This window comes from Anopheles ziemanni, chromosome 2 (assembly GCF_943734765.1).
Source record: "Anopheles ziemanni chromosome 2, idAnoZiCoDA_A2_x.2, whole genome shotgun sequence".
Lineage (NCBI taxonomy): Eukaryota > Metazoa > Arthropoda > Insecta > Diptera > Culicidae > Anopheles > Anopheles ziemanni.
In genome coordinates, this window is record NC_080705.1 from 80,555,276 (window position 1) to 80,579,415 (window position 24,140).

Below are 24,140 nucleotides of genomic sequence, written 5' to 3' on the forward strand. Positions count from 1 at the left end.
CGAAATCTCGCAGCACAACGGGAACGTGCCGCCGGTCCAAAACGGGGGGTGGAGGGTCTGTCTATAGAGTAAAAAAGTCCTACACACCGGAGGTCCATTTTATAGCAGCAACCGGGCGAACTCTGGAATGAAAAGCCACGTGGCAAAAGAGAAGAACAAACAACGTATAAACGATATCCTTACGGTTCCATCGTACCAGCGCATTCCATCGGCATTAGTATTGGACTTTGCCATCGCCGGGGCGATGGGTGGAAAGGACAAGGGCGTGTGTGTGTGTATTTGTGTGGACATCGCATCGAAAGTGGACCGGAAAAGCGACCGGTGACAACGTCCGGACATTCGAGAAGATTCTTCGCCAGCAAAGGTCGTTCGATGGTAACCGACTCGTCTTGAGTTGGTTTTGTAGCTTCATTTTCATTTTTACCGCTGTTAAGTTGACCAAATTTACCTTGTTCGATTGTTGGTGTAACGTTTTTTTTTGTCGTGTTTATGATTTTCGTTGATTCTACTGGGGAATTTGAAGCAAGAAGCAAAGAACTTTGTCCATTTGATCGATCATGGGATATTTTCAGTGAAATACTGCTACGAAGGGGTGATAACATAGACAAGCTTCTAAAATAATTGTGATTTAAATCAGAAAAGAAACGCTTCGACGCGCCGTCGAGTTGATCTTCAATCTGCTTCTGGTGCTTTATTTCCAAACAAAAAGTCCTGTACACCTCTTAGCGCCTGGCGATTCAGCGCTCAACTGCTCTTCGGAAGGAAGAGCTGAAGGTGGCACCACTTGTGCTTCACACAGTCAACATGAGTTACACTCATCGTAATACTTCCGTTTGCTTACAACACTATTTTGCACTGAACGGCTACCAGCTTGCCGTCGTTCGTTGCGGGCTTCGCTAACACTAGCTATATGTACTTTCTAGGTAGGAAAAAATATTAAAGTAGGTAGCTAGTAAGGTTTCATTTGCATCCTTCGATAAAATAAAAATACACTTGCACACAAAAACACACGCACAAACAGTTACAAAGAAGAAGTCAACTCCGCTCGAGGCTTCCGATAATTGTTGGGCTCGGGTTCACCATTCCATTTCGTTCGTGGTATTTGTTTTTGCTTCTGCGACTTCATCTACATTCGCTTTGGATGTGCTCTTTGCCAAACCACACCGCACAAGGACGCGGGATACTTTCGCGTTGTCCAAAGGAGCACAGGGGAGGAGGAGGAGGAGGAGGCAACGGAACGGAACTCCCTCTAGCCTCATTTCTTGGGCGGTGGAACTATTGTATCGATATTGTTAAGGAAAAAGTTCTGGAAGTCTGCAAGAAAGAAGAACAATTGTTTCGTTGGAGCTTTAGTTGGGGCCGGTGTGTTTGCTATCGTAGGAACACACACACACACAGATGTTGCGAGACGCGTACAGCTATGATCCGTTGCGACCTTGCTAATTTGTAGCTGCGGCAAAGATGAAAATCGCAACACGGAGCATTCAAAATCTTATGCACAGACAATGTGAGAAAAGTTGTAAACAAAACCAGCACCGACAAAGAATAAACAAACACGAAATGGACAAAAACAGTTACACCAGCTCCATAACCAGGCAATGTAAACAAACGCGCGTTTTATGCGAAACCACGAGGCACTACGATGCCATGCAAAAATCGATCGAAGTGGTCGGTTATATTTTTATTCACAAACTTTTCCTACTGCACAAAGCTCCCAAAAGCTGCTGAGGACAGTGTGCGACAGCAGATTTAGCTTAGCAGTGCTTTAAATGTTTTTTTGCAAAACAAACTCACTCACATGCTTATCGTTCGGAGTGCCATAAGTCATCCTCTAATCTGCTTCAGGTTTTAAGTTTAAAAAATATGTAATTAATGTAAACTGTTTAAACAATTTGAACACATTTCACACATACAAATTATGGCAAATACAAAACAAAATATTCATCACCATGTCTAAGCCACCACCAGCTTCTCATAAACCGTTTGATAACATAGAACAATGCCTTGAAGGTATTTTTCGTTATTGACCGTCTCAAAACGATCTAGAATGGGTCGCTCTGTGTTTATTAATATGTGTGTGTCTGTGTGTTTCGGAACGATTACACGATGTCAATGGACTTTGTGTTTCCGAGGTGCTTCATAATTAAACGATTTAACGAACCAATGACAGCCTACAGTATGATCCTTTGTATGGCCGGGCTCTATCCATGTCTCCGTTTCCGGTTCGATGAACGGCACATTGTGGCCGGCTGGTGGCGGCGTTTTCCAGCAGCGAGGAGATATAAGAACCCCGAAGGACGCTTGGCCTGCGGAAACAGGCAACCACATCGGTTGCAGCAGCTGCGTCCCCTACATTAACTGCGCCGTTTCGCTTTAATGGTTTAATTGGACGACTATTAATTTTAGTGCACAATAAACTTCACACCACCACACGAGCCGTGCCCGGTTCCAAAAAGGTGCCACAAAACCGCACGCAGTGGTTTTTCCGAGCTGGAAAGCATCGGCGAGAAGTCGGACCGGAAGACGGTGCGATCCGACAGGATTCTCGTGCCGTTGGGTTTAATTAAATTAACACAAACTTCCGCTTATCCGGTGTATCGATGGCGCTCTGGCCGGAAGTCCACCGACGCGTTAATGTGTGCGTGTGTTTGATGTGTGCAATCGTGTCCTTCGGCAGGACAAAGGCACTAGCTGGAATGTTGCAATGTCTTCGCATTGAAACGAGGGGTCTCAAGGCCACAGTGCAACCAAAGCTTCGTTCGGTGGTTTCCAACCGGAAACGCCCGGAAACCGGAGTGAAACGAGACACCATCACACGTAAATTCCGGTGTAACCGAGCTTCCCGCGGGCTTATCCGCCGTGGGGCTCTGATTTATTGGCGGCCCGGACGCGATAATGAACACATTAACCGGCGATACACAATTTAGTGGCCGGAAAAGTGACTCGACGCGAATCCGTAAATGTCGGATAATCAACGCGTCGCCACCGGGTGCGAGGGATGGAAGCCGATGCAACGCCGCGGGGCGAGCTGTTTATGGAGTATATTGGAAACCGCTGACATCCCAACCAGTGTGAGACACGCATACACACACACTCGCACGCATACAGTCCGAAAATCGGTGCGTTTTTATGCCCCAAAACGGACATGCAATATAATCGTGATATTTATGATAATGGAGGTTGCCGGAGTCATGCCGAATAGGGTCGATAGTAAATTTTTAATCTTTCCGCTATCTGATGTTTGGGTGTTGAAAACATTGTACCTTGATTATTGCAGAGGGATTCTTTGACAAATACTTTTTTTACAATAAGAATAAAACTTATTATTTACATACAAAAACATATCTTTTGTTGTATTTTAAGATGGAGTGTTTTTAAATACATTTTTTAAATCACATAAACCACACAATTCTTTAGTTTTCTTCATGCCAAACGTTGCTTAAAAGTTTTTTGAGAATTCAAACATTGTCTCTATATAAAGACGCGCATAAACCAAGTCTCGAGCTGTTGAAATTGAAGTTAATTAAAATACCTTATGGTTTGCGGTAGCAATGAGTTGAAAGTATTATGGAATGCAGAATTTAAAAATGTAAAATATGTTGGGATGTAATATTTTGCGGAATAATCAAATCGGTATGTTAGGATGGCTATTTCCAGCTGGCCTTTCGAAGCAGGATGCGGACGTTTGTCAGTACAGGTGAAAAACCGATGGAATGATGAGACGATGTTCCCATTCCCTGTTGAAACCGCCCGCAACTTACCTTCATAATTGATTCGTCCGTCTTTGTCCGCGTCGGCCAGCTCCAGCATCTCGTTCAGCTGATACTCGGTCACGTTCTCGCCGATCATGTCCATGGCGGATTTGAGCTCGTCGCGCGTGATGTACCCGTTGCCATCACGGTCAAACACGCTGCAAAACAGGATGGCATAAAAATTGCAATGCTTCCCTTTAAAGATTTTCTAAGGCTCGCAAAGCTCGTGGCCGGTTTTATGTTGCTATAAGTTTTATCTACGAAATAGTGCTCCCGGTGCGAATCATAACTCGGAGAGGTAAAAAGAATAAAACCGTCTTTTCCTGCGCCGGGTAAAATTACTCACCGAAACGCTGCCACCAGATCCTGCGTCAGATCGTCGTCGGCGGACTGGGCGGGATTATTGCTACTACTACTGCTGCTGCTGGTGTTGCTGTCGTCTTTCAGGGCCTGTATTCTTGCCACCCACTGGAGGAACTCTGTTTCGTCTATCAGTCCGCTGCCTGGAAAATATGTAGTGGAGGGGAAAAAAAGAGGAAACAATGTGATAAAATGCAAAACAAAAAGAGAAAATTAAAATAAGGGAACCATTCGAGTGGATTAGGTTGGATTGAAGTTGGCAACTGTTTGCGTCGGCTTTTATCCCCGTCCTTCCATCGCTACCTTTGCGTGGTGGGATCGGCACAAAATCGGTGGCATTTGCTTGGGACCTGCATACATTACCGTCCCGTGAAAAATAGAGAAAAATAACACCAAAGCAAAAGGCAAATCATAATAGTAATATCCCTCCCCCCCCCCCCCCGGGTGAAAAACGTGGTTCATTAGGCAGTGCTATTTCTTTTTGAAGTACTTTCCGGGGCGCTCGCGAGCCTCAAGCTTTTAAGTCCAAGTTAGCGCCAGTCGGAGCTCGTTCTGTCCCTTGGAAGCCGATTATTCTCCGCTGGCTTAATGACAACGGGAATAAACAAAGAAAATGTTTAATGGAGGCGCCTGGTCGTTGGTACCTGAGCGCTTGGGAAAAGAATTGTCACTTTGAAGGAAGTTCGCTGGAGGAATTATTCGCACAAGAAAAAAGACCCGCAAAAAAAAAAACAATCATTGTTGATGTACAAGGTTTCCCTAGGGTGACGGGTACAATAAATTTGATCCCATCTTAATGCCCCTGGGCAACGCAAACATAAATTATAATTTTTTAACGAGTTCCTCCAAGGCTCTTCGACACTATCACGATCGCAAAACGGATGTCCACCCTGCGCTGGAGCTCTTCGTGGCGGTTTATAAATTTGTCCAAAAACTGGTGCCATTTGCCACCGATCTGACTGTGTCCGCACCACGATACGGAGCAGGTCGCAATTAAAATGACAATTTAGTCAAATCACCTCGAAACAGGGCCACAAAAACTACGCCATCGTCCTCCACCGGCTCTAGGGGACGAAAATCGCGTGTAGCCCAAAGTTCCTCACTGACGAAACCACCACAAAGCTTTAAAACTTGCAACCATTCGAGCCATTGAAAACTGGCAATGTTTTATCGATAAAGGACCGCGGCCCCGACGGAGGAAGTTTCCTGCGGCAGAAAAGGTAGATAAAAGGAGTCAAGCTTTTGCTGGATGCCTTCACTGTCTTTGTTGACCTTTTCCTTATGGTTGCGTGTGTATTTGCGTGGGTTTGTCGCCGGAGTTGAGGACACTTTTGCCTAATTTGTTGTCACCGGGCAGGAAGTGAAAAGTAAAAGTTTCCTTTTACGGCCACGGCATTCCTTCGTTAAGGGAAATAGAAAAACGAATCTTCTCGGTCTACAGCTTTGGCAGTGTTGAGTTCGAATCAGTTGGCCTTCTCGGTCACGGAGGTTCAGCAAATGTTTGCGAAGCCCTGAAGACCCGTTTGAAGAAGGGATCAAACTGACAATAAATTTAATTCCTTGGATAAACAATTTACGGCCGCTGGATGAGTAACTGTCGTTGCGTTGGGTTTAAGCTCGTCCGGGAAAGACCTTTAACCTTTTATTTAGTTTATTAAATGTATAGACACCGTTCTGGCCTATATTAGTACCATAAATACCTTCAAATGTTAGAGTAAAGCAGTCTACACAAAAAATTTTTTTCAGATAATAAAAAATATACATTTTCAAATAATTCAATCCTCCTAGCTTATGACTCAAAATTATAAAATTGTAATGTGAGTTGCTATGTCTACCTTTTCTGTCGTAATAAGTTTTTGACATCTCATGCAGTATCACAGCGAAAGGTGTGTTTATTTTCACTTCACATTCACAGCTCACATTTTGTACCCATGACCATCAATCGTTTTATTCTTCTGTTTACTTCTTTGGTTTCCATACCGTGTAGGTTTATTAGAATATATTCAATGCTTCAGATGAAAGATATTTCTGATTCAGGACAGTAGTCTGAAGCAGAAAACCGGCGCCAATTTGTTTATTGGTTCATGTTCAAATCTTCTATCATGCGTAAAGAACAAAGCACGTTACTATAAACTAATTTCAAACCAATTGCAAACGATCTAAACCGAGGTCGACGAAAACCAGACCCAGTCTGTATTTCATTTTTTCACCTTTCAGAATAAATTCCTTTCACCATTGCGTCTAGTGAGCCATGATTTGGTTTTAGCATCGCAAAACTTTTCTCCGCCACAATTAGTGCGAGACACGCACCTTCATCTGCGACGCACACACACGCGCACGCAATCAAGCTTCGCACCGGAAACACACCGTTGAAGGCTCGATGGTAGGTGCCGGTAGCATTGGGTAATTAGTAGCAATTGATTCCGACGAACGGAGCCTTCCGATTGAGGTGCCAATTTAACGAAACAGAATCGTTTTCCCCTCGAGCTGAGTGTGATAATTGTGGGACAGGAAATAAATTATAGCACTACTAATTGGGAAAACTGATTACCGCACTACAGAAGTTCTTATGGCATCAGGCAGCCAGAGTTGCTGGTAATTTGATTGATCAAGGACTCGTTAGATAGTAATTACCGATAAACCGATTCGCAAAAGGTCACCTACAGACATATTGTTTACATTTTTAAATAAATTTATTTACCCGAAAAACAAGTCGTTTAACAATATAAGAGTGCTGATTTGAAGTATTACATGTTGACTTTCCTTGCGTTACTTTACTTTGCTCTCGCCCTCGTTTTGGCCAACCGGAGAGTCACCTGGTGCGGGACGGAATTGAATTGAAATTTTCCACTTGATATATTACCCTGGGCTTCCGTGGCAGTGTTTCAAAGTTAAAATGAATTCATTGTCCCTTTGGGAACCGATCAGCAGCTCGGTAAACATTTGCCGCACGAGCTTTCCCCGAACTTCAATCGAATTCCGCCACTATAGCGGATCCCTTTGGGCTTGTCATGGTGTTTGTCTGGATCGCTGCTCGAAGCTGGATGTTATCGTTTCTTGTTTATGGCTGTATGGGTCCACCGCTCACTCTCATCTCCTCCCGACCCTTTTCCTATCGTCACATGTTCATATCCTTCGGAAAAAATGGCGTGTTCGCAGCAGTTGTTGCGCAGGACGGTTCGCGTGTCGCGAGTTTATTCAGTTTATCATATTTTTTTTTCATTTTTATCCGCCGGCTGATGTTTCAACCGTCCGTGTCGTCTATCAAAGGTCAATATTGGCGTGGTGGTATTTTTTTTCTATTTTATTTTTTGTTTTTCGTCGAGAATGAGAGAAAAATAAAGGGTAGACGGCAAAACAACATACAATCAACGATGCGCCTCGTGGGAGAGTTGAGAGCGGAGCTAGTGAGGGTGCGGACGCGGTTGGGACCAAACGGATGCATATGCCGAACGCGAGAGGTTTACGGCGTGAAAGCCAATAAATCTTTGATCTAGAATTTATTATTGCTTTTCTTTTACGCCTCGTGATGAATGGGAAATTCTCCCCATTGGGGGGCGGGTCGGGTGGAGAAACAATAATTGCAAAAACCCCGATGGTAAACCGAGGCGAGTGAAAAAGTAAAAACCCAGGGAGGTGGAGAAAAACATCAGCACGTGCAGTATTTTTCATCTTTCCTAACACATTTAAAAAAAAAAAATACACACTTTCGTTTCAAGATAAATATTTTTTGGGTACCTTACTTAGTGAAAGCTTCTAGAAAAAGCTATTAAAGATGGATGTAACAGATGTTTTCAAGCAGCAAACTTTAGTTCTTTTATTTCAAACCGTTAAATCATATATTTTATTATAACGTGATCAATGGTATGTAAAAGGTTGGAATAATTGATACAGAAACGAATCATGAGAAAAAAGAAACTACAAAGGATTGGACGAATCCTAATTCCCTTGAGCATTGGATTTGGTGATTCTTAACAGCATCCAAATACCATCACCAGCTGCCGTGTTTGGTGTGTTTGCAAATATAAATTGATGCTTTTATATTTGTTCAGTTCCGGTTCACTTCAGTTCATCGTGAGTTTCGCCCACCTTCCCCCTTTTTTCGCTCCATTTTCCCTTGAGTATTTCCGTACCGCAAACATCCAAGGATCAAGTTCACCGAACACCGATCGGCGACGACGACGACGAAGACGATTTTTCGCTAAAGCTCGCAAGGCAATCGAAATTCTCCATCAAACGTAATCGTTTCTTGGGCCATCCGGTAGCAATCATCGGAAAAAAGGTTCGCAACACACACACACACACGCGGGCACACGCATCGAGCGGAGGAAACCCCATTTTTCCAGACGTCGGGCATCGCTGAACGAAACCCAAATGGGTCTCAAGACCATTGATTTGATGGCGCGTCCTTTCCCGGTACGGATGGGACCGAAGCGATCGTAATGAAGCATCCCGCAAGGAGCGGTCGGTAGAATGAAAATTTCGGAATGGCCGAGCGAAGTCGTGCCGAAGGTTCGCAAACTGTAACTAACCCTGAAGGTTGGAACAAAGCAAAGGTTCACCACACGCGACTGAAGATGAAGGTAATTCGCAAGAGCAGGACGCCAGGATGGTGGGTAAATTATTCGCGTCTCGGCCATTCGGATAGCGGTTGGGCGACGAACAAAGACTTGGAATGTGATCCGTTTTCGGGTTCAGGTGGCATTCCACCAGGCAGATTAAAGGTAGTTAAGGGCGGAAAATATTTTGTCATTATTTTGACTATCTTTTTGTATGAGAGAAAACTTTTGCTCGATACTTTGTTTGAACCAAGGGAAATAATTACGCTTTTCTAGTTGTGTAAACATGAAAGTAAAATTGATAATTGTAACAAAATGAACATTAATTACCAAATAAATTAACAAATAAAAATAATGAAGCTAAACTTGAATTAATTTAAATAAGCCATAAAACATATTCGAGATGGAGGCGCCCAGTTGCTCATAAAAAAACATCAAATTCAATTAAGCTTAAGCGTGATAGCTCTAGTAATAACGTAAGATTAGCTCCACAAAGCAACACACAAGAATAAGTGAAAGAAATACAACCCTCCAAGCAGCAAAATGTGATACAGACTTGTTACCCTAAGGGTAGAACATAAATTATGCTCGACTACACGACACCCTTCGCGCAAAAGGTGCACCGTTTTGCTTCGTGAACTCCAAACCACTTTTGGAGTCGTTTAGCCGCTGGCTAAGTGTAGCTTCAGCATGCTCCAGCGATAAGTGCCGTGCACGATCCTCCTTTCCCTCTCCCCAGATGGTATCCGGTGAACCGAAAGCAAACCGGATACGATGGGTAGAGGAAGCATGAGGTGAAAGAAAAAGCTTCCTAGTATCTTCCAAACTCAGCCTCGGGGACAGCTGTCGAGTGACATGCAGCCGTGGGATGTATGTTGAGGAATTCATTCCATCGATGGATCGGCATGCGGCAACCTTCATCTCCCTGACTTCGGGCGAACGCGTTAGCACGAGTAAGCTATTCTGGACAAATATTTACCGCGCGTAGCAAATTACTTCATGACCGTTCGGGAAAAGGCGACACCGAGGAAGGAGAAATATTATTTAGCAAAATATCCCAACCTGGATGGGTTTGTGAATGGTCGAGCACTGAAATATATTCTGCTGCCATAGCCAAGCGACTCCGGTTTCGGACGAGCTGAACCGTGATTTTATGCTGAGTGCGGTTAAACATGGCGAGCTTCGCACAGATCGACGTATTTTCCAATCACGTACACAACAGTCCACTAGGGCCAGTGCAATAACTCCTATATAAGTATTTACCACGGTGACAGTGAATGCCACTTATCATGATGGGTTTTACGGACATAAAAATATAGCTCACAGGAAGAATGAAGAAGTTTGAAAGATTGTCAAATGGGACGACCCGGATGATGGCGCGGTCGGTCGATTGGATGGAGAAATAAATAAAAAAGATTTCCACCGGATAAGCTGATGGAGGATGATAGAGGATTCCTTTCGTTGAAGCACATTTAATTGACTTCGAAGCGAATCGGTGTTCAGTGCAGTGGAAAAACTTTGTCGGAGAATTTCTCTCGCCTTTAGCGCTATCGGTCGACGGAAAGGTGGCCTTATCTGGGTTGGGTTTCAATGCGAGGACACTCTCGTTGATGGTGCCCTACGTATCGATCGAAGGTGTCTGCTGACCTTCAACCACTGTTAGAAAATGGGGATGTGAGGAAAAGGACACCAGGGGTGGACGGTGGCGCTGAAGTAAGCTTATGTTACGCCCGACGGCGATGGACGACGACTAGGTGTATGTCGTTTCCGTTAAGAAGCTTTACTTGATGGATTTTACGATGTTGCGTTTATGCGGTTGATTGAAGATAACGTCAGCAGTTGAACGTTGCATTTACAGCTTTAAAGTGCACCCGTTGCCTGGGTATTGGCAAAGTGTAACGTTCAGAAATAACCTTGAGCTTGGTTAAGTATATTATGTGACGAATAGTGCAACTTATTGTATTGGTAACTAAAAAAAGATTGAACACGATAAGGATGCTCCATAATGTCTAATTTTCTCTGCTAATATATTCTTTATTCTATAGAGCACTTTTAATTTTTATTAGTAAAAATAAAAAATAAGATACTGAAAAACTCCACAAGAATCCAGTAAGATTAATTTATTAATCAATTAGTTTTTGAATCATTAATTCTTCCTGGGGTTTATTTTATTGTAAATCCGGATGGACTTCCAAGCGCTTTATTCTTCTTAATATAGACTCTTAATTTTTCACAATGTAACATTTAAAACAAAAATTGAACCAATTCAGCACATTCTCCGTTATTTTCAAACAAGCTTAAAAAGTGCTGACTCCCCCCCTAGGATTGGAAACCCTCGTTCACGTTCGGGAAAATGGCAGCAGCAGATGCAAACAAACCTTTATCATAATAAATTTCCACCCGAACGGACACATCTGGCGAATGGCCAAAGAAAATGGGCGCATTCAGCAGTTGTTTTCAGCTCCACCCGTTGCGGTTCGGTGTAAAATTTGAGGCAGCGTTAAATCAAGCGAGCAAAGTGCATGCAAATGGTGCACCCGAACGGTTCGGTTAAGGTAAAATCATAATCTTTCGTTTCAATTAAAATGAAACGCACATTGGGTTGGGCTTGACCGGGAGGTTTTGAGGCCAGTTAAGAAGTCTTTGTTGTCATATTTTAAGGGAGGAACCTTCGAAAATATCGCTCACTTGTATTCTTTACTAACTACAGATGTGCTACCTTTTGGCTGCCTCATAAGCACATAGTTTGAAGCATTTTCCAGGGTGAGATGCTGGGAAAGGAAAATGTTGTTCAAACTCACTTCAACAAACAACACACTCTAACGCTTCCTTTCGCACGAGTCTGCCAGCAGTTGTTGTTCAGTAAATTTTAAACGTAATGAATATTATGCTGTATGTTATGTGGTAGGGGAAGTAAACTTGTGAAATTTCCCGTACCTCACCCGCCCCTTTCCCGGCTGGCGGTAAAGTGCAAAAAAATTCTCCAAATAGCGCTCGTGCCGTGGGACGTCGTCAAGCAGCTGATCACGTGCCGACGCCGGTTGTTACGACACAGTTTTCCACGGACGGCATCCATGAATGGTGCGCACCATGGGGTTGGTTGGTAACCGCCCGGCCTGCTGCTTGTGGTTTGCAACCGCCAGACGTTGCACGTTTGCCGAACAATTCAGGCCCACGTTCTAAGGCGTGGCTAATCTGCGGATTTCAATGTCCATGCGGATAATTCATAACCTCCCATTAGTAGGCGGTTGATGGAAAGCTTGTTTGCCCAAAAATAATACCCGGCTTCGGTTTCTATTTTATCTGATGACGAGCCCTTTCTTCCTCTTCGTCCCGGACAGAGTATTTTCGCTTTGCTACAACTCTGTTTATTTACACCTCTCAAGTACGCGGTCGGGGTTTTACGCCCACTCACGCAGTCGAAGTAATTTCCATCCCAAAAGGTCATCCGCTGGTCGGTGGTTGGAACATTGGAACGGCAAACGCGTTTGCATGGAAATGCGCCAACTGTGCACGTTTTTGGCACCGGGAAGTTTATTGCCGATTTTCGGCACGTTGTTCATTAGACGATTGCGACGGAATTGAGCGATTGCCAATGGAAAAATGGACGTTCGGGGTTGCCGGAATCTGGACGCCCGGAAAACAAAACGGAACGGAAATGCACGAGCTCGAAGGTTACACGAAGGTGACGGGTAGGTAGGAGGTGTTTTGATGACAGTGTTTTACATAGTTTGTGGCATTTTTGTGGGTGTATGATTTTGCTTTATAGAAATATGAGCAGGATTTTGTTAAATGGATTTTGTTAAAAATTTTCCCCGAAAATGGGTCCAACAACTTTACTAGCGAGGGTAGAAGCTACTAAATCGAAGGATCGAAGCTTCTTGCGGGAGCTCAACGTCCAATCGCTTTCCAACGGCGAAGAAATTGAATATGGTCCATGAAGCTTAACGAGCTGGCCTTGGGGCAAAAGAACCGGAAAAGCACGTCGGGTGCCGCAAACGGACCGGAACGAAAATCTCATTCGTTCACGTGGACCCCTAACGGCAAGGGAGCGGGATTACACTATCTAAACTCCTCGGAAAACATGGAGGCACGTGACCCGCCCGATGGAAGCTTTTGTCCGTTTTTCCGTACGCTCGATTCGGCATGCGTGCGTTGTTTGTGCGACGGCGGTGGGGGCGGTGTGGGGTTTTGTGTGTTGGCAAAGTTAGTCTGAGGTCTGATAAGACGACCGAGCCCGACCGTGGTTCGCTCGATTACACCGGAAAATTATGGCCAGCAGAAAGCAGCACCAACATTTCAACGCGTTTCCGGACGTTTCTGGGTTGGAAAATCTATTGTTTCGGAAGTTTGCTTCTCGGCGCACAATGGAAGTCGTGGAAGCAGAAAGTAGAAAGAAAACAATCTACTGGATTGCAATCGCGGGTGCAAGAAGTTTAATGGAGTTTGTTTTGAAACGAACATCTTGATTAGACCATTAAGTGATAGTATTATCATATATTATTCAAATATAAATCTTGCCAGTTAATTTTATTTGAATATTTAACGATCTTTCCAACTTTCACTTTTGTGTTAATGTTTGAACATCTTAGGGATAAAAGTTTGAGCACAGTCTCTTTCGTACTTACCTGTCCGACTGGCTTCCCGCAGGAGATCGTCGATCAGCTCGTCGCGGACGTGGATGCCGAGGTTTCGCAGCATAAACTGCAGCTCCTCGGGCGTCACGTGCCCATCCTGGTCGCGGTCGAGCAGGTCAAATGCCGTTCGCAGATCTATCGGGAGGCGCAAAGAAAAGAAACCATTAGACAAAACGTCAACGGCAGATGCGGGACGGGACCCTTTTTTTCACTCGGAGTAAACTTTTGGCACTACGTGAGCTACGTTTTCTTGTTCGCCACCCGATTCGATCGGATGCACGTGGCGAAATGGATGGCGTGTGTGGAACGTTCTTCCAATGGTTGACTTTTTCTTTGAATTTGATTCAGCCACAAATATGATGTCGGAAAAATGGATTTAAAATGGCGCAAACAGATTCGAACATCGAACGGAAAAGGTGGAGTCTTCTCTTTACAGAAAAGTTAGGTTAACAAACCAAGGGGCGTGATAGGTTCGGTGTCGTTTCGAATGCATGCTGGATCTTGTGCTAACCCCTTATCTTGGCCGGTTTTCGAGCGCCAGTCGTGAAACTCTTGTACGATCTGAGCGACTTTTCCCTTCGTTCGTTGGTTTGGAAACTTGTCCCGTAAGTAAACCGAAGGTGGGTATTATATCGCGGCCTTTTTACTCCAAACCCCCAAACTACTCAATCCCATCGAAATACCGAAGCCGGTTTTCGAAGTGTCGTGAAAAGAGCTTTTCACTGATACGCTCACCCTACGCTATTTGCATAAGAAAGCTGCTTTTGCCGCTCGCTCGGGAATGGAGAAATCCGGAATGTCGCCCCCAAAATCGTCTGGCACCGCCTGGAATTGGGTGGGTCTTGGGGAGGAAAGTTTTCTGTACGGTTGTGTGTCTTTGACGCTTCCATTTTGGTCTTTACAAGGTTGTTCTCCCTTTTGCCTTTTGTCAACACTTTGCACAAATTCTTCTGGAACGCAATAATCCAGCGTAGCGTGCCGGTTCCATTAAGAAGTGGACCGCTTTTTTGTCGGGTAAAACTGGTCGGGTATTACTTTGCATAATCGACTTCTCTTATCGTTCACGCCTACAGTGTGCATCATGGCATTGGCTGGTGTTTGTAGCAATCCACTTACATTTAATTTACTTGGGGAAATTATTTCGGAACGAATAAACGAATTCTACTTTCAAAGCAGTAGAGAACGTAAAGTTTTTCTTTACAGATATGGAGAAGGAACTTAATTGAACATAGTTTATTTTATCTACGCGCAAGTCAATGCCACGTTCCAAGAAGTTTAAAGTTCATTAAATCTCACCGTACGGATTCAGCGATGTTTCGGGCTGCCGTTTTCCGCTAGGGAAAAGTTCTAGAGAGCTCACTCTAGAAAAAAGCCGTTTGCCATTTACGTGCGAAGCTCGTCGTCATTAATGGGACGACCTTGTGATAAGCGAACCCCCGGGAGCAACCGTTTCCATCGGCACGTTCGTCGCAATCCAACCAACTCCCACCGGTGACCTTCAAACGTGGCGACATCGTCTCGAAATTCGATGCTGGTGGTGAAATCTGGAGGTCGTACCGAACCGGGTGCCGGAAAGGAAAAACCTTCACCAACGTCGCCCCCAAGTGGTCAAGCGTTGAGGTGGGGGTTGTTATGGTACGTTTGTTTTTAACGATCGTTACCCGTAACGTGCCGAAATGGCAAGCAGAACAATCGCTTTTCCGTGCTCCGTGCCGAGGCAAACCCAAACAACACTACGTTGATTAATTGTGCCCAATTAGTGCACTTCGGTACAGTCAACAAACGATCGCCCGTGGAGGGAAAAGGCCCCGGAGACAGGAAGGAAAATTGGAGCTACATGTGTGTCGAATGAGGGTGCGATTTCTTGTGCGTTGGATTCTTTTTTATCATCGAATAGATTTTATCTGCTTGTGTGTTTCCATCGAAGATTTATCTCTTCGTATTTTTTTTTTTGCGTTTCACTTTCATCGAACCACGCAAACTCGTCTTGCAGCTCGTTGCGGAGTGGTTTCACTATAAACAAGCCATATTTTTTCAAAGTCACCATGATTTATGGTGCAGCTTTTGTTTGAACGGTACGTTCCGGTCCGGGGAGAAAACGCAGCCGTTCTTCCGTTGGACATTTCGCTTCGCAGCTGCACCATTGACTAAGAAGCATTGCGACATTCATGTTTTCCTATAATAAATGTGATCAGTTGTGTGCGTTTAGCACAACCCCTTTTTCCTCCTCCCAGCGAACGTCCATGATGATAGTTAATTGAAAACGGAACACACACACGCACACACGCCTCAGCCTGCCGCTTATTCCACCACCTCATGAGGCAAACATAAAAATAAATAATAAATAAATACATGCAAGAATGTTCTATTTTTAGTGAGCAAAAACCCTTTGCGATCTTTCACGACGGTTTTCCCTCCCCCCCCTCCACCAGTTTCTCGGATGGCGCGTGCGGCGAGCAGCTGACGGAAAGTTTATTGAATTTCCTTCGTTCTGATGAGATGAAAATTAAATCAATCAATCATGGCTCGATGCCGCGAGTCGCGTTGCGTTGGCATCGATTGCATCCGAAAGGACCGGCACTGTATGGGAATTGCCACTCTCGTCGACGTTTGATTGGGATCGTTCCGAATGACATATCCGTAATGTGACGACAGCGCATTTGTAATTGAATCGAACTGTACGTGGGACGGCTTAATCAAGGTCTTCATCAGTGTGTGGTAATCATATTGTGTTGTTGAAGTGTTTCAGTCGCTCTGATGAGTAATCGGTATGAGCTCGTGTGAGTAATGAATCTGCGGAGCGCGATGACTGGAAAAAATATTATAACACAATTAAAAAAAACGAAACAAAATTTTACAAACGCTTATCACACAAGAAAACAATTTTTTATGACTCATTATACCGAAAAAAAAACACTTTATGCTTGCTATGAAGTATTTGTCACGATCCATTTACACCGAAAGAGTCATGGTTTACGGTTTCTGCCTCACTCCGGTGCAGGAATAAAAGTAAACAAATGCATTTATTTTTTATGTTGTTATTTTTTCTGGAAGAAAACATTTGTGGTGTTCATCATTTATTAACCACAAGTTATTTCAAACACCACTCGTTTCGAGAAGCTTGACAAACCATCATGAAGACAGACTGACGGTTTTCCACACTGCTTATTAAAAAGTTCCCTTAAAGTTCTCTCCATCCAGAAAACGGCTAAGGGTTTTGTTTTTCTCTACGAATCCAGTCGAAGTCAAGGTAAACACATCTTTATCAACTTTTCCGATTTCAAACTTTTCTCATCGGCACTCATCCCACCTCCCCCGCCCCACTATAGATACTGCCAATAATTATCCGTCAACGTGCTGACAAACCCGGACGGAAGTGTGGATGTGTGTGTATATGTGTGTGTTTGTGTGACATACTTTTATTTTTATAAACAAGGAAGAGAAAGTATCACAACATCGTCGTGCGTGGGGGTATCCGTTCGGACGTGACCCACGGATTCGCCCGTGATGGGTTCGGGCTCGGAAAATGGAGGCACAAGGATGGGCAACTTTTCCCGCGAAGTTCGCGTGGTGATGTGACCGGTTTGCGAGGCGATCCGTCCGGGTGGAAAAAAAGTGATTTATAAATCTCATTTAAAATTCTCATCAACTGTCACGATTGCGCGGAAGCATCTGGCTCGTTCCGTTGATGTATCAACCGCATCTCCGATCCACGCAGCTCGAGTGGCGGGAGGGTCGGGAAAGTGGTCGTGGGTCCCTTATTTGCGTCTTCGAGAGCCTCGGTTGACCTTTTCCGATGGACGTGGTTGATAAACGCAAAGCGCCTTGTCGTCGCCACCGTACTTCGCAACAGTTTTGTCCGCGTAAAACCTTGTTTGTCCCTGCAGCCGTTGGTTGATATTTTTCCATTGTGAAAAGCTTCGAGCTTGCCGGCCTCGAGCTGGCGTAATGCAACAGCTTCGGGGTACCACGGATTTGCTTATCGGGTGGGATTAAATCATATTCTTCCGGGTAACTGTTGCGATGAAATAGAGCATCGAAAAATCTGTTAAGCGTCGCTTATTGGATTTAAATATAGCAGTCTTTTCGCTCGAATGATCCACTTAGCATTTTGCGAGGAAGAATTTAAATGGATTGGGCAAGCCTTAGCATAACAGTTTTTCGGTAATTGTTTTTCCGTACCGGGCCATTAAAGTATTGACAGTACAATGAGTAGAAGGTTCGTTTCCTGAAGAGGGAAGTTAATTTTTATGATGAAACAATCTTGCCTCAAGAAAGTACATCAAATCAGGGTTTATTTTGGTGTTAGCTTTTCTCTTGAAATAACTTTTCATCACAATCAAATTAAATTTAAGATTTAAGAAGATATTCCACAAGTCTGAAATGAATTAGTATATTGTGAAAAAACCTCAACAATATCCCGCATTCAAAATGGAAACCTCCTTCTCGCAGTTCCACCCCTTGGCATACACGAGATACACCTATGGTCATCTGTGCTTTTGAACTAATGCTATGTAACTACCTGTGTTTTCTTAACACTCGACCTTGACCTTGGTCACTGACAAATTAAAAGCAAACATAAAGCTGCTGGAAGAGGTTGAGTGAGTCAAGAACTCAGAGTGTAGAACTCTATATCCTTAAGACATGGTTTTGTGCAAAACTACATCTGAATATCACAATTTTGTATAACTCATTTTTGTTAAGTGAAAGGAACTGCATGTTGTTGTTTAGACAGTTAAAAAAGGGTTGTTTCTCCTTCTACTATATTATTCTACTGTAAAACTGTTGATTTTATTTCCATCTTTCAGCGAAGACGAACCACTTTTAACTTCATGGTTTGGCTAACACCACGAGAATTTTTGCTGTCACTTTAGACACGTGGGTGTGAGTTTTTAAGGTTGTATGTATCCTGACTCCCCGCTCCCCTTCTCTCCTCTCTCCCCCAAGCCACCGGATAGCACAAAAAACGGATGAACCAAAGCCGTACATTCCGCTCCATTTCATTGATCACCGGCGGAGAGTTTAATCTTGTGGAAATGTCAAGGAGCGTTGCGGGAAAAAAAGGATGACATGTTTGCTTGTAGTCTAAAATTAAGCAAATGCGAATCCAGGGTGAGCCGGATTTCTCGTTGCTTGTTGAAAGCACGCTATATGATGGAGCCGAATATTGTTGACAGCGTTTTACTAGCTCGATAAAAATAAATTTCCCGTAGGAGGAACGGATTCACGGAAAGAGGATAAACTTCTAGAATCTTCATCATTTGCTATGTTGCTGATGATACGTTGATGTATGATTTTATACTGAAGCATAAACAACGTAATTTGATGGCTGATTGGATTCCATGGAGTGGTAAATCGATATGATATGTCAGGAAATCTGTTATTCTGTTCTGCAGTTGACTACAGGACGTATGATTTTTTTTTAACATACGGATGAATCCAATCTTTCAAAAATCCGTCAAACTATATTTAAACGCTGCAATTAAAGCAATGTAAAAAATTGCGAATCAATGCAGCTTCAATGCACGGCTGTTGCCATTTGCCGGCGGGCTTTTCTGTGGCAAATTGCACCGATTACGATGCAGAAGGCACGAGCAAAACTCATTCCGAAAGCCGGTGGAGTTCTCCTGTTACGGATATTCCGGGGAAAATTCCAATTATTTGCTTCATTTCCCGTTCAGGTTCGAACAAAGCCAGCGAAATGGTAGGAGAACAGATGAGAAAAAGGTAGGAAGAAATGGATTTCATTCACGATGTCACAAACAGGTGCGCGATACGGAACGTTGGAATCGTTGGCAATCGATGGAAAGCAAACGACGCTCAGTGGCTCATAATCTCAAGGGTTCTCCAGCGAACGGACATGGGCAGAGCCAGAAATCCGATTTCAGGTGGTCGTTTAAATGGAAAATTCTTGTTAAAAACTAAAAATGAAGGAAATTAAATCGCTCTTTCGAGGAAAGACAAAGTGAAGTTGTTTGCTCGGATTTCGGATGGTTTGTGCTTCCCTTTCAGAGCATTCTTCGAGATTAATCTGCCGTCCTTGATGCGATTATCATTTTGTTTTATCCTCCGTGCGATCTCGTTTTTGTCACAAGCGGATTGAAAGTTCATCGATGGCTTTTTCTAGTTTTATAAAAACGATCTTTTCATCCAAATCGTTATCCAAAATTCTGCTAACGGTAAGCAAAAAGAAAATTCCATATAAGAAATGAGCAAAAAAGGACTCTAACCCGAACCTCTAACCACCATTGAAACCGCAACCCATCGAAAAAATTCTCTCAACATGTTGCGTGTTGCCCAACAAAAAACTAAAGCATTTTCAATTAAACTGTCAAAACTCGAGATTGAAGTTAGTTTTTTGTTTCAATTACCCCTAACAAAAGAGAAGGAGAAAAAAAATACGATAAATCTGAAGCCTGAACATGAAACCTTTTGTAAGCCTGGTTTGGCAGATTGAATAATTTTCTATGGCATTTGTTTGCCCTTTCCACGGTGAACTTTTCAAGCGATTTACGTGCTGATGGTTACGACGGAAAAGGGGAAGAAAATACACACGACGAGAACAATATCTACACCCTTTTAGCGACATGCATCACGTACGTTAAGGAGCTTCATTCACTAGCAAAGTATTCGGTACACGGTCTGTCTGTTTCCTCTTAATTTTTGACAGCCAATAAATTCTCTCCACATCGTGTGGGGCCGCCTCCTTTTTCTGCCACCAATCTCATAAGATTCTTCATCTCAGTCCAAAACCCGTAAGCGTGTAATATTTTGTGGTCTTCCTTTGCCAAGACGGCCGACCTTTTTCTTCCGGTGTCCGGGAAATATAGCACCCATTAGTCATGGTGTGGGATCTGTTTCCTCGGTGGATAAAACTCACCGGGACAAACTGTGATTAATAATCGGTGCGTGAATGAGGCGAAAAGATTGCGGCCTTTGTGTGTGTGACCGCTTTGTTGGAAGGTTGTGGTAGGGAATGGGTTCCATAAGTGGTTGGAAAAGCAACGTTTATGCTACTCATGTAGATGCTTACTGTCCCATTTATCCCCTTTTATTGCAGGGTAAATTTATATTCGTTCTTTTTGAAGCTGTTAAGTATACATAACATTATCTCAAAAACGTATAAATACGTGTTTCAACCTTCATCAAAAGTCATATTAAGAGCAAACTGCAACAAAACACGTAATAATTATGAAAATTGTCCCACGACAATATTGTTTCGAAGAAAACTTTCTGTAGCCCCACTGGATGCCGAAATGAATGTTCCACTAAGATGAACGCAAGGAAGAAAATTAAAAACGCACACATTCGCACGGATTTACGACTGCTACTCCGATCGCAAATTATAAATATAAATAAATCGCCACCGTAGAGCTAAGCCGACAATGCTACATGCCGCGATCGTATCCGCCGGTGGCCGGAGGTAAAAATGTGATTTGGTATTTTTCCCAAACGGACGCTTGTTGCCGATCGCAAGCCGTCGGGAAACGACCTCCTCCCAGGGTTGCTGGGGTGATGTTTTTGTCCGGGTCTTTTGCTCGAGCTCATCCGCAAACCGCAAGGTGGTTGTTTCCATCTCACCCCACACACAGGAAATTCACCAGTAAAGACATTTTCCCGTAAGGTGTTCCTTTTTTTCTTGTTTCTTTACATCACCGGCTCGGAAAATTAATCACCTTCAACTTCGTCGGGGGGGAGGGTTCAACGGAAATGAAAACCTCCCGGTTCACCCACGCGGGGCGGAAATACCGATATGTCCACCAGCGAAAGGGAAAATCGGGCTGCAGCGAGGAAGGATGAGGAAAGAAAAAAAAGGCACGAAGGAAACCGACAACGAATTCTAGTCGGAAGTTTACTTTGGCAACCATTTGTGTGATTTTTTTTCCGCCAGAGATGGCCAAGGAAATGGAAAGAAAGGCGGTGGGAGGATCGACGATCATAGGAGGTGAAAAATATTCATTTGCAAAACTTTGCATTCCCATTCTCCACACCACCAATCGTGGCCTGTGTGTCGGTGTCTTTGGACACACACATCGTCGGCCGGGACCTTGTCCGTCTGACCATGGGACAGAACACCCCTGGAACCGCTCGCACAACACCTCCCCCCGCCCCCTGTTGCCGAAGGGCGCAGAACATAATTTATAAACTCCAACCAACCAAGGGGACACGGTCGGGGATGTTTGCGATGTTCTCATTAAGTGACACCGGGCGACACTTTATCACGATCGCCTGTGGCGACCCATAAAAATGCACATACATACACGCACACACAATGGAAAATATATTCCCTTACACTCACACAAACACACACACACACTCCGTTACACTCCATTACACTCGGGTGTAATTATCTGGCGGAAAGGACCATTCCGGTGCACGGCTCGGTGGATTAAAACGAATGTGAAATGTAAATCAGAATCAAAACCACGCACCATTGCGGACGCCGGTCGTCGTTAGGGAAGGACATTTATAATTGAGTTACAGTATCGTCCTAGCAAATAAACATGAATTAAATTCGTAGAAACAAACAAACAACAAGGAGGAGTTTTATTGTTTGCTTCGTAATCCAGTGCATGGAACGCCAGAGAGTCTCAGTTATTTAGAGCATAAAATCTATTTCATTGGTAAAACGTTTTTAAGTTAGTATAAGTATATGGGGGAGATTTGAGAAGAATCGCTTGAGCGAGAAACATTACAAAATTAAACCGATTGTAACCAAACAAATAATTTTATACCTGCTTAACTTAAGCAAAAACAAACGAAGTATACAGTCCTGCTACTATTCATCACAATTACCAGCACTGGACGGCAATTTATGCAAGTAATTTCTGCGCTCAAGAGCAAAGTTCAGCGGACCTCGGTCCGTTCGCAAGCCGTGCGTTCAAAGTAATTTATTTTGATTATAATTTATCATCTTTATTGATCCTGTCACCGGCACGCTAATTTGTCTTTTCTGCGTCTTGCAATTGCTACCGTGGGCCAGCCAGTTTCCTTGCGCGGTTGAAAAAACAACCACGACAAAGTGGTGGAACGAGAAAAGGAAAACATTTACGGTCGCTGCATGCGAGAAAACCATTGCGCAGAGGAAACTAATTCCACCTTTTCTCAAGACCGACGAAGTTGCGATGCCGTGCGAGCTTTTGTAGCACATGGGTTCAACGGAAAGCCACGGTAGCCGATGTCGGGACGGTGTCGGGTTGGGTGGTAAGGGGGCAGGCGAGGCTTTCGACGACGTATTTTGCGTGTATCGAACCGCGCGGGGCAAATGACTAAGCACCGAGAAATGAGATTGCTTTACATGGACCAGTGTGAGGTTCGAAGCGTGAGGACTTCGGAGCTGATCGGCCAAGGATAGTTCCCTGCATGCCGACTGGATCGTCCGTTGCATGTACATCCCGTAAAGGGCCCCATTTCCTCAAACGAACCACCCTTCCTAGCGCCCTTCCCCGTGGTCGATCGATTGAGTGAGAAAGGAGCAAAAAAGGTTGGCGGAAAAACGATGTCGCCATTACGCTTCCAACCGACGATAGCATCCTGCTGTGTGCAGGAGAGAGTCCTGAAGCGTAAAGGTCACCGCGGTCCTGTGGGCGTAATGGTAAACCGATTCGTCGGCACCGAACCGTCCACCTGCCCGCCCGCTCCTTTTGCGGCGTGAAAAGTGTTATATTGGCACATCATAAAGAGATCGTCCCTGTTTTCCCCGGTCGAACTGTTCCTCCTATCCGGTGTCCGTGGCATGCTTCGTGCTCGCTCAGTTCGTTCGAGTACACCCGAGGTCGACTATTTTCCACCTGAGCGTGTACAAGGTGGCAGCTTAATTATGTTTATAGCTTTATTTTCCCGCACTATACAATAAAAAGGGACCATTTTTTTGCCACAACACGACGATGGAAGTTTGGGCCCGGAATAGGGGCTAGAACATAATTTAGTTAGAATGACCGTAAATGTGCTTATAAAAAAATGGTGTGTAAAACAGTTGCTGATACCGTGCTTAGCTTCTACAAACATGGACTTGTACTATACATACACGAGAAACGAATAGCTTATGAATATTTGGTTAACATTCAACTTAAAATCAAAAGGACTGGAAGAAACGTAAAATCAAAAGGAAATCGCACTTTGGGTTTGATTATCAACTGAAACTGGACTCTCCCCTGTAAGAGAGGGCTGATTGTCCACGTTTGCGTAGAGAAAAAGTCTAGTAAGTCCTTAACAACCAGGGAATGAACGAAGACGGTGGTTACGAACATAAACCGGTTGGTTTTTTGTATAGAAATGACGCAAATTCCAGTTTGATTATGATCGTGTGACTAACCCATTTTAGGTGAATAAAAACTAGTAGTTTTTGGAAACAGAAGTATGATTCAAACACTATGGAAGATAAAAGCGAAACAATGTTTAAATATATCCATACCGGCTGTGAACAACAAACAAGTTTTTGAGAGAATAACTTCTTACAAACCCATAGCGAAATTAGCTCATTCTAGGATCATTATCAATGGAAAGTTTTTGTGATTGTTGAAGTAAATGAACGCACCAACGGGTACGATCGTTCATTGCTCCAGCAATAATTTTTCAAAATGCTACGTTCAGTTGTTTGTAGAACCTTTGACGGACTCCACGGAAAATTCTGGAGTGAAGTTTGTGAGAGATGTCGATGAAAATAGCATTTTTGTGTGTGATTGTGTGCAGTTTGGTGCGCTTAGGATGGACAGCAGAAAGAGAAGCTACAGCCGACATGCCAACCGTAATGGAAGCGATCATTCACGCTATGATCGATTTTCGAAAGGAAATGTTGGACAATCTTCAATAGTCGCTTGAGTACCACACGG

General features: G+C 43.9%; 1 protein-coding gene across 1 annotated transcript; it reads right to left on the bottom strand.

Annotated features, from left to right (window-relative positions):
- On the bottom strand, window positions 1-22,673 carry LOC131294496 (calcium-binding protein E63-1). Its single transcript, XM_058322543.1, has 7 exons — window positions 22,607-22,673; window positions 21,058-21,089; window positions 16,595-16,631; window positions 13,296-13,443; window positions 4,099-4,251; window positions 3,762-3,910; window positions 1-122 (listed from the first exon to the last, which is right to left on the bottom strand). Exons 1-7 carry the CDS (start codon window positions 22,671-22,673, stop codon window positions 100-102), a joined length of 609 nt encoding a protein of 202 aa, XP_058178526.1. The 3' UTR covers window positions 1-99.
- Between the last annotated feature and the right edge of the window lie 1,467 nt (window positions 22,674-24,140).

Bases quoted from the DNA above. Each gene is read 5' to 3' on its own strand.
- LOC131294496 (XM_058322543.1), bottom strand. From the start codon at position 22,673: ATGCAGGGAACTATCCTTGGCCGATCAGCTCCGAAGTCCTCACGCTTC. The intron at 16,632-21,057 runs GTATTTCCGCCC...CAGTATCTATAG, and splicing joins TTTCGCTGGTGGACATATCG to TGGGGCGGGGGAGGTGGGAT. The intron at 123-3,761 runs GTAAGTTGCGGG...TTTTCATTCCAG, and splicing joins CGGACGAATCAATTATGAAG to AGTTCGCCCGGTTGCTGCTA.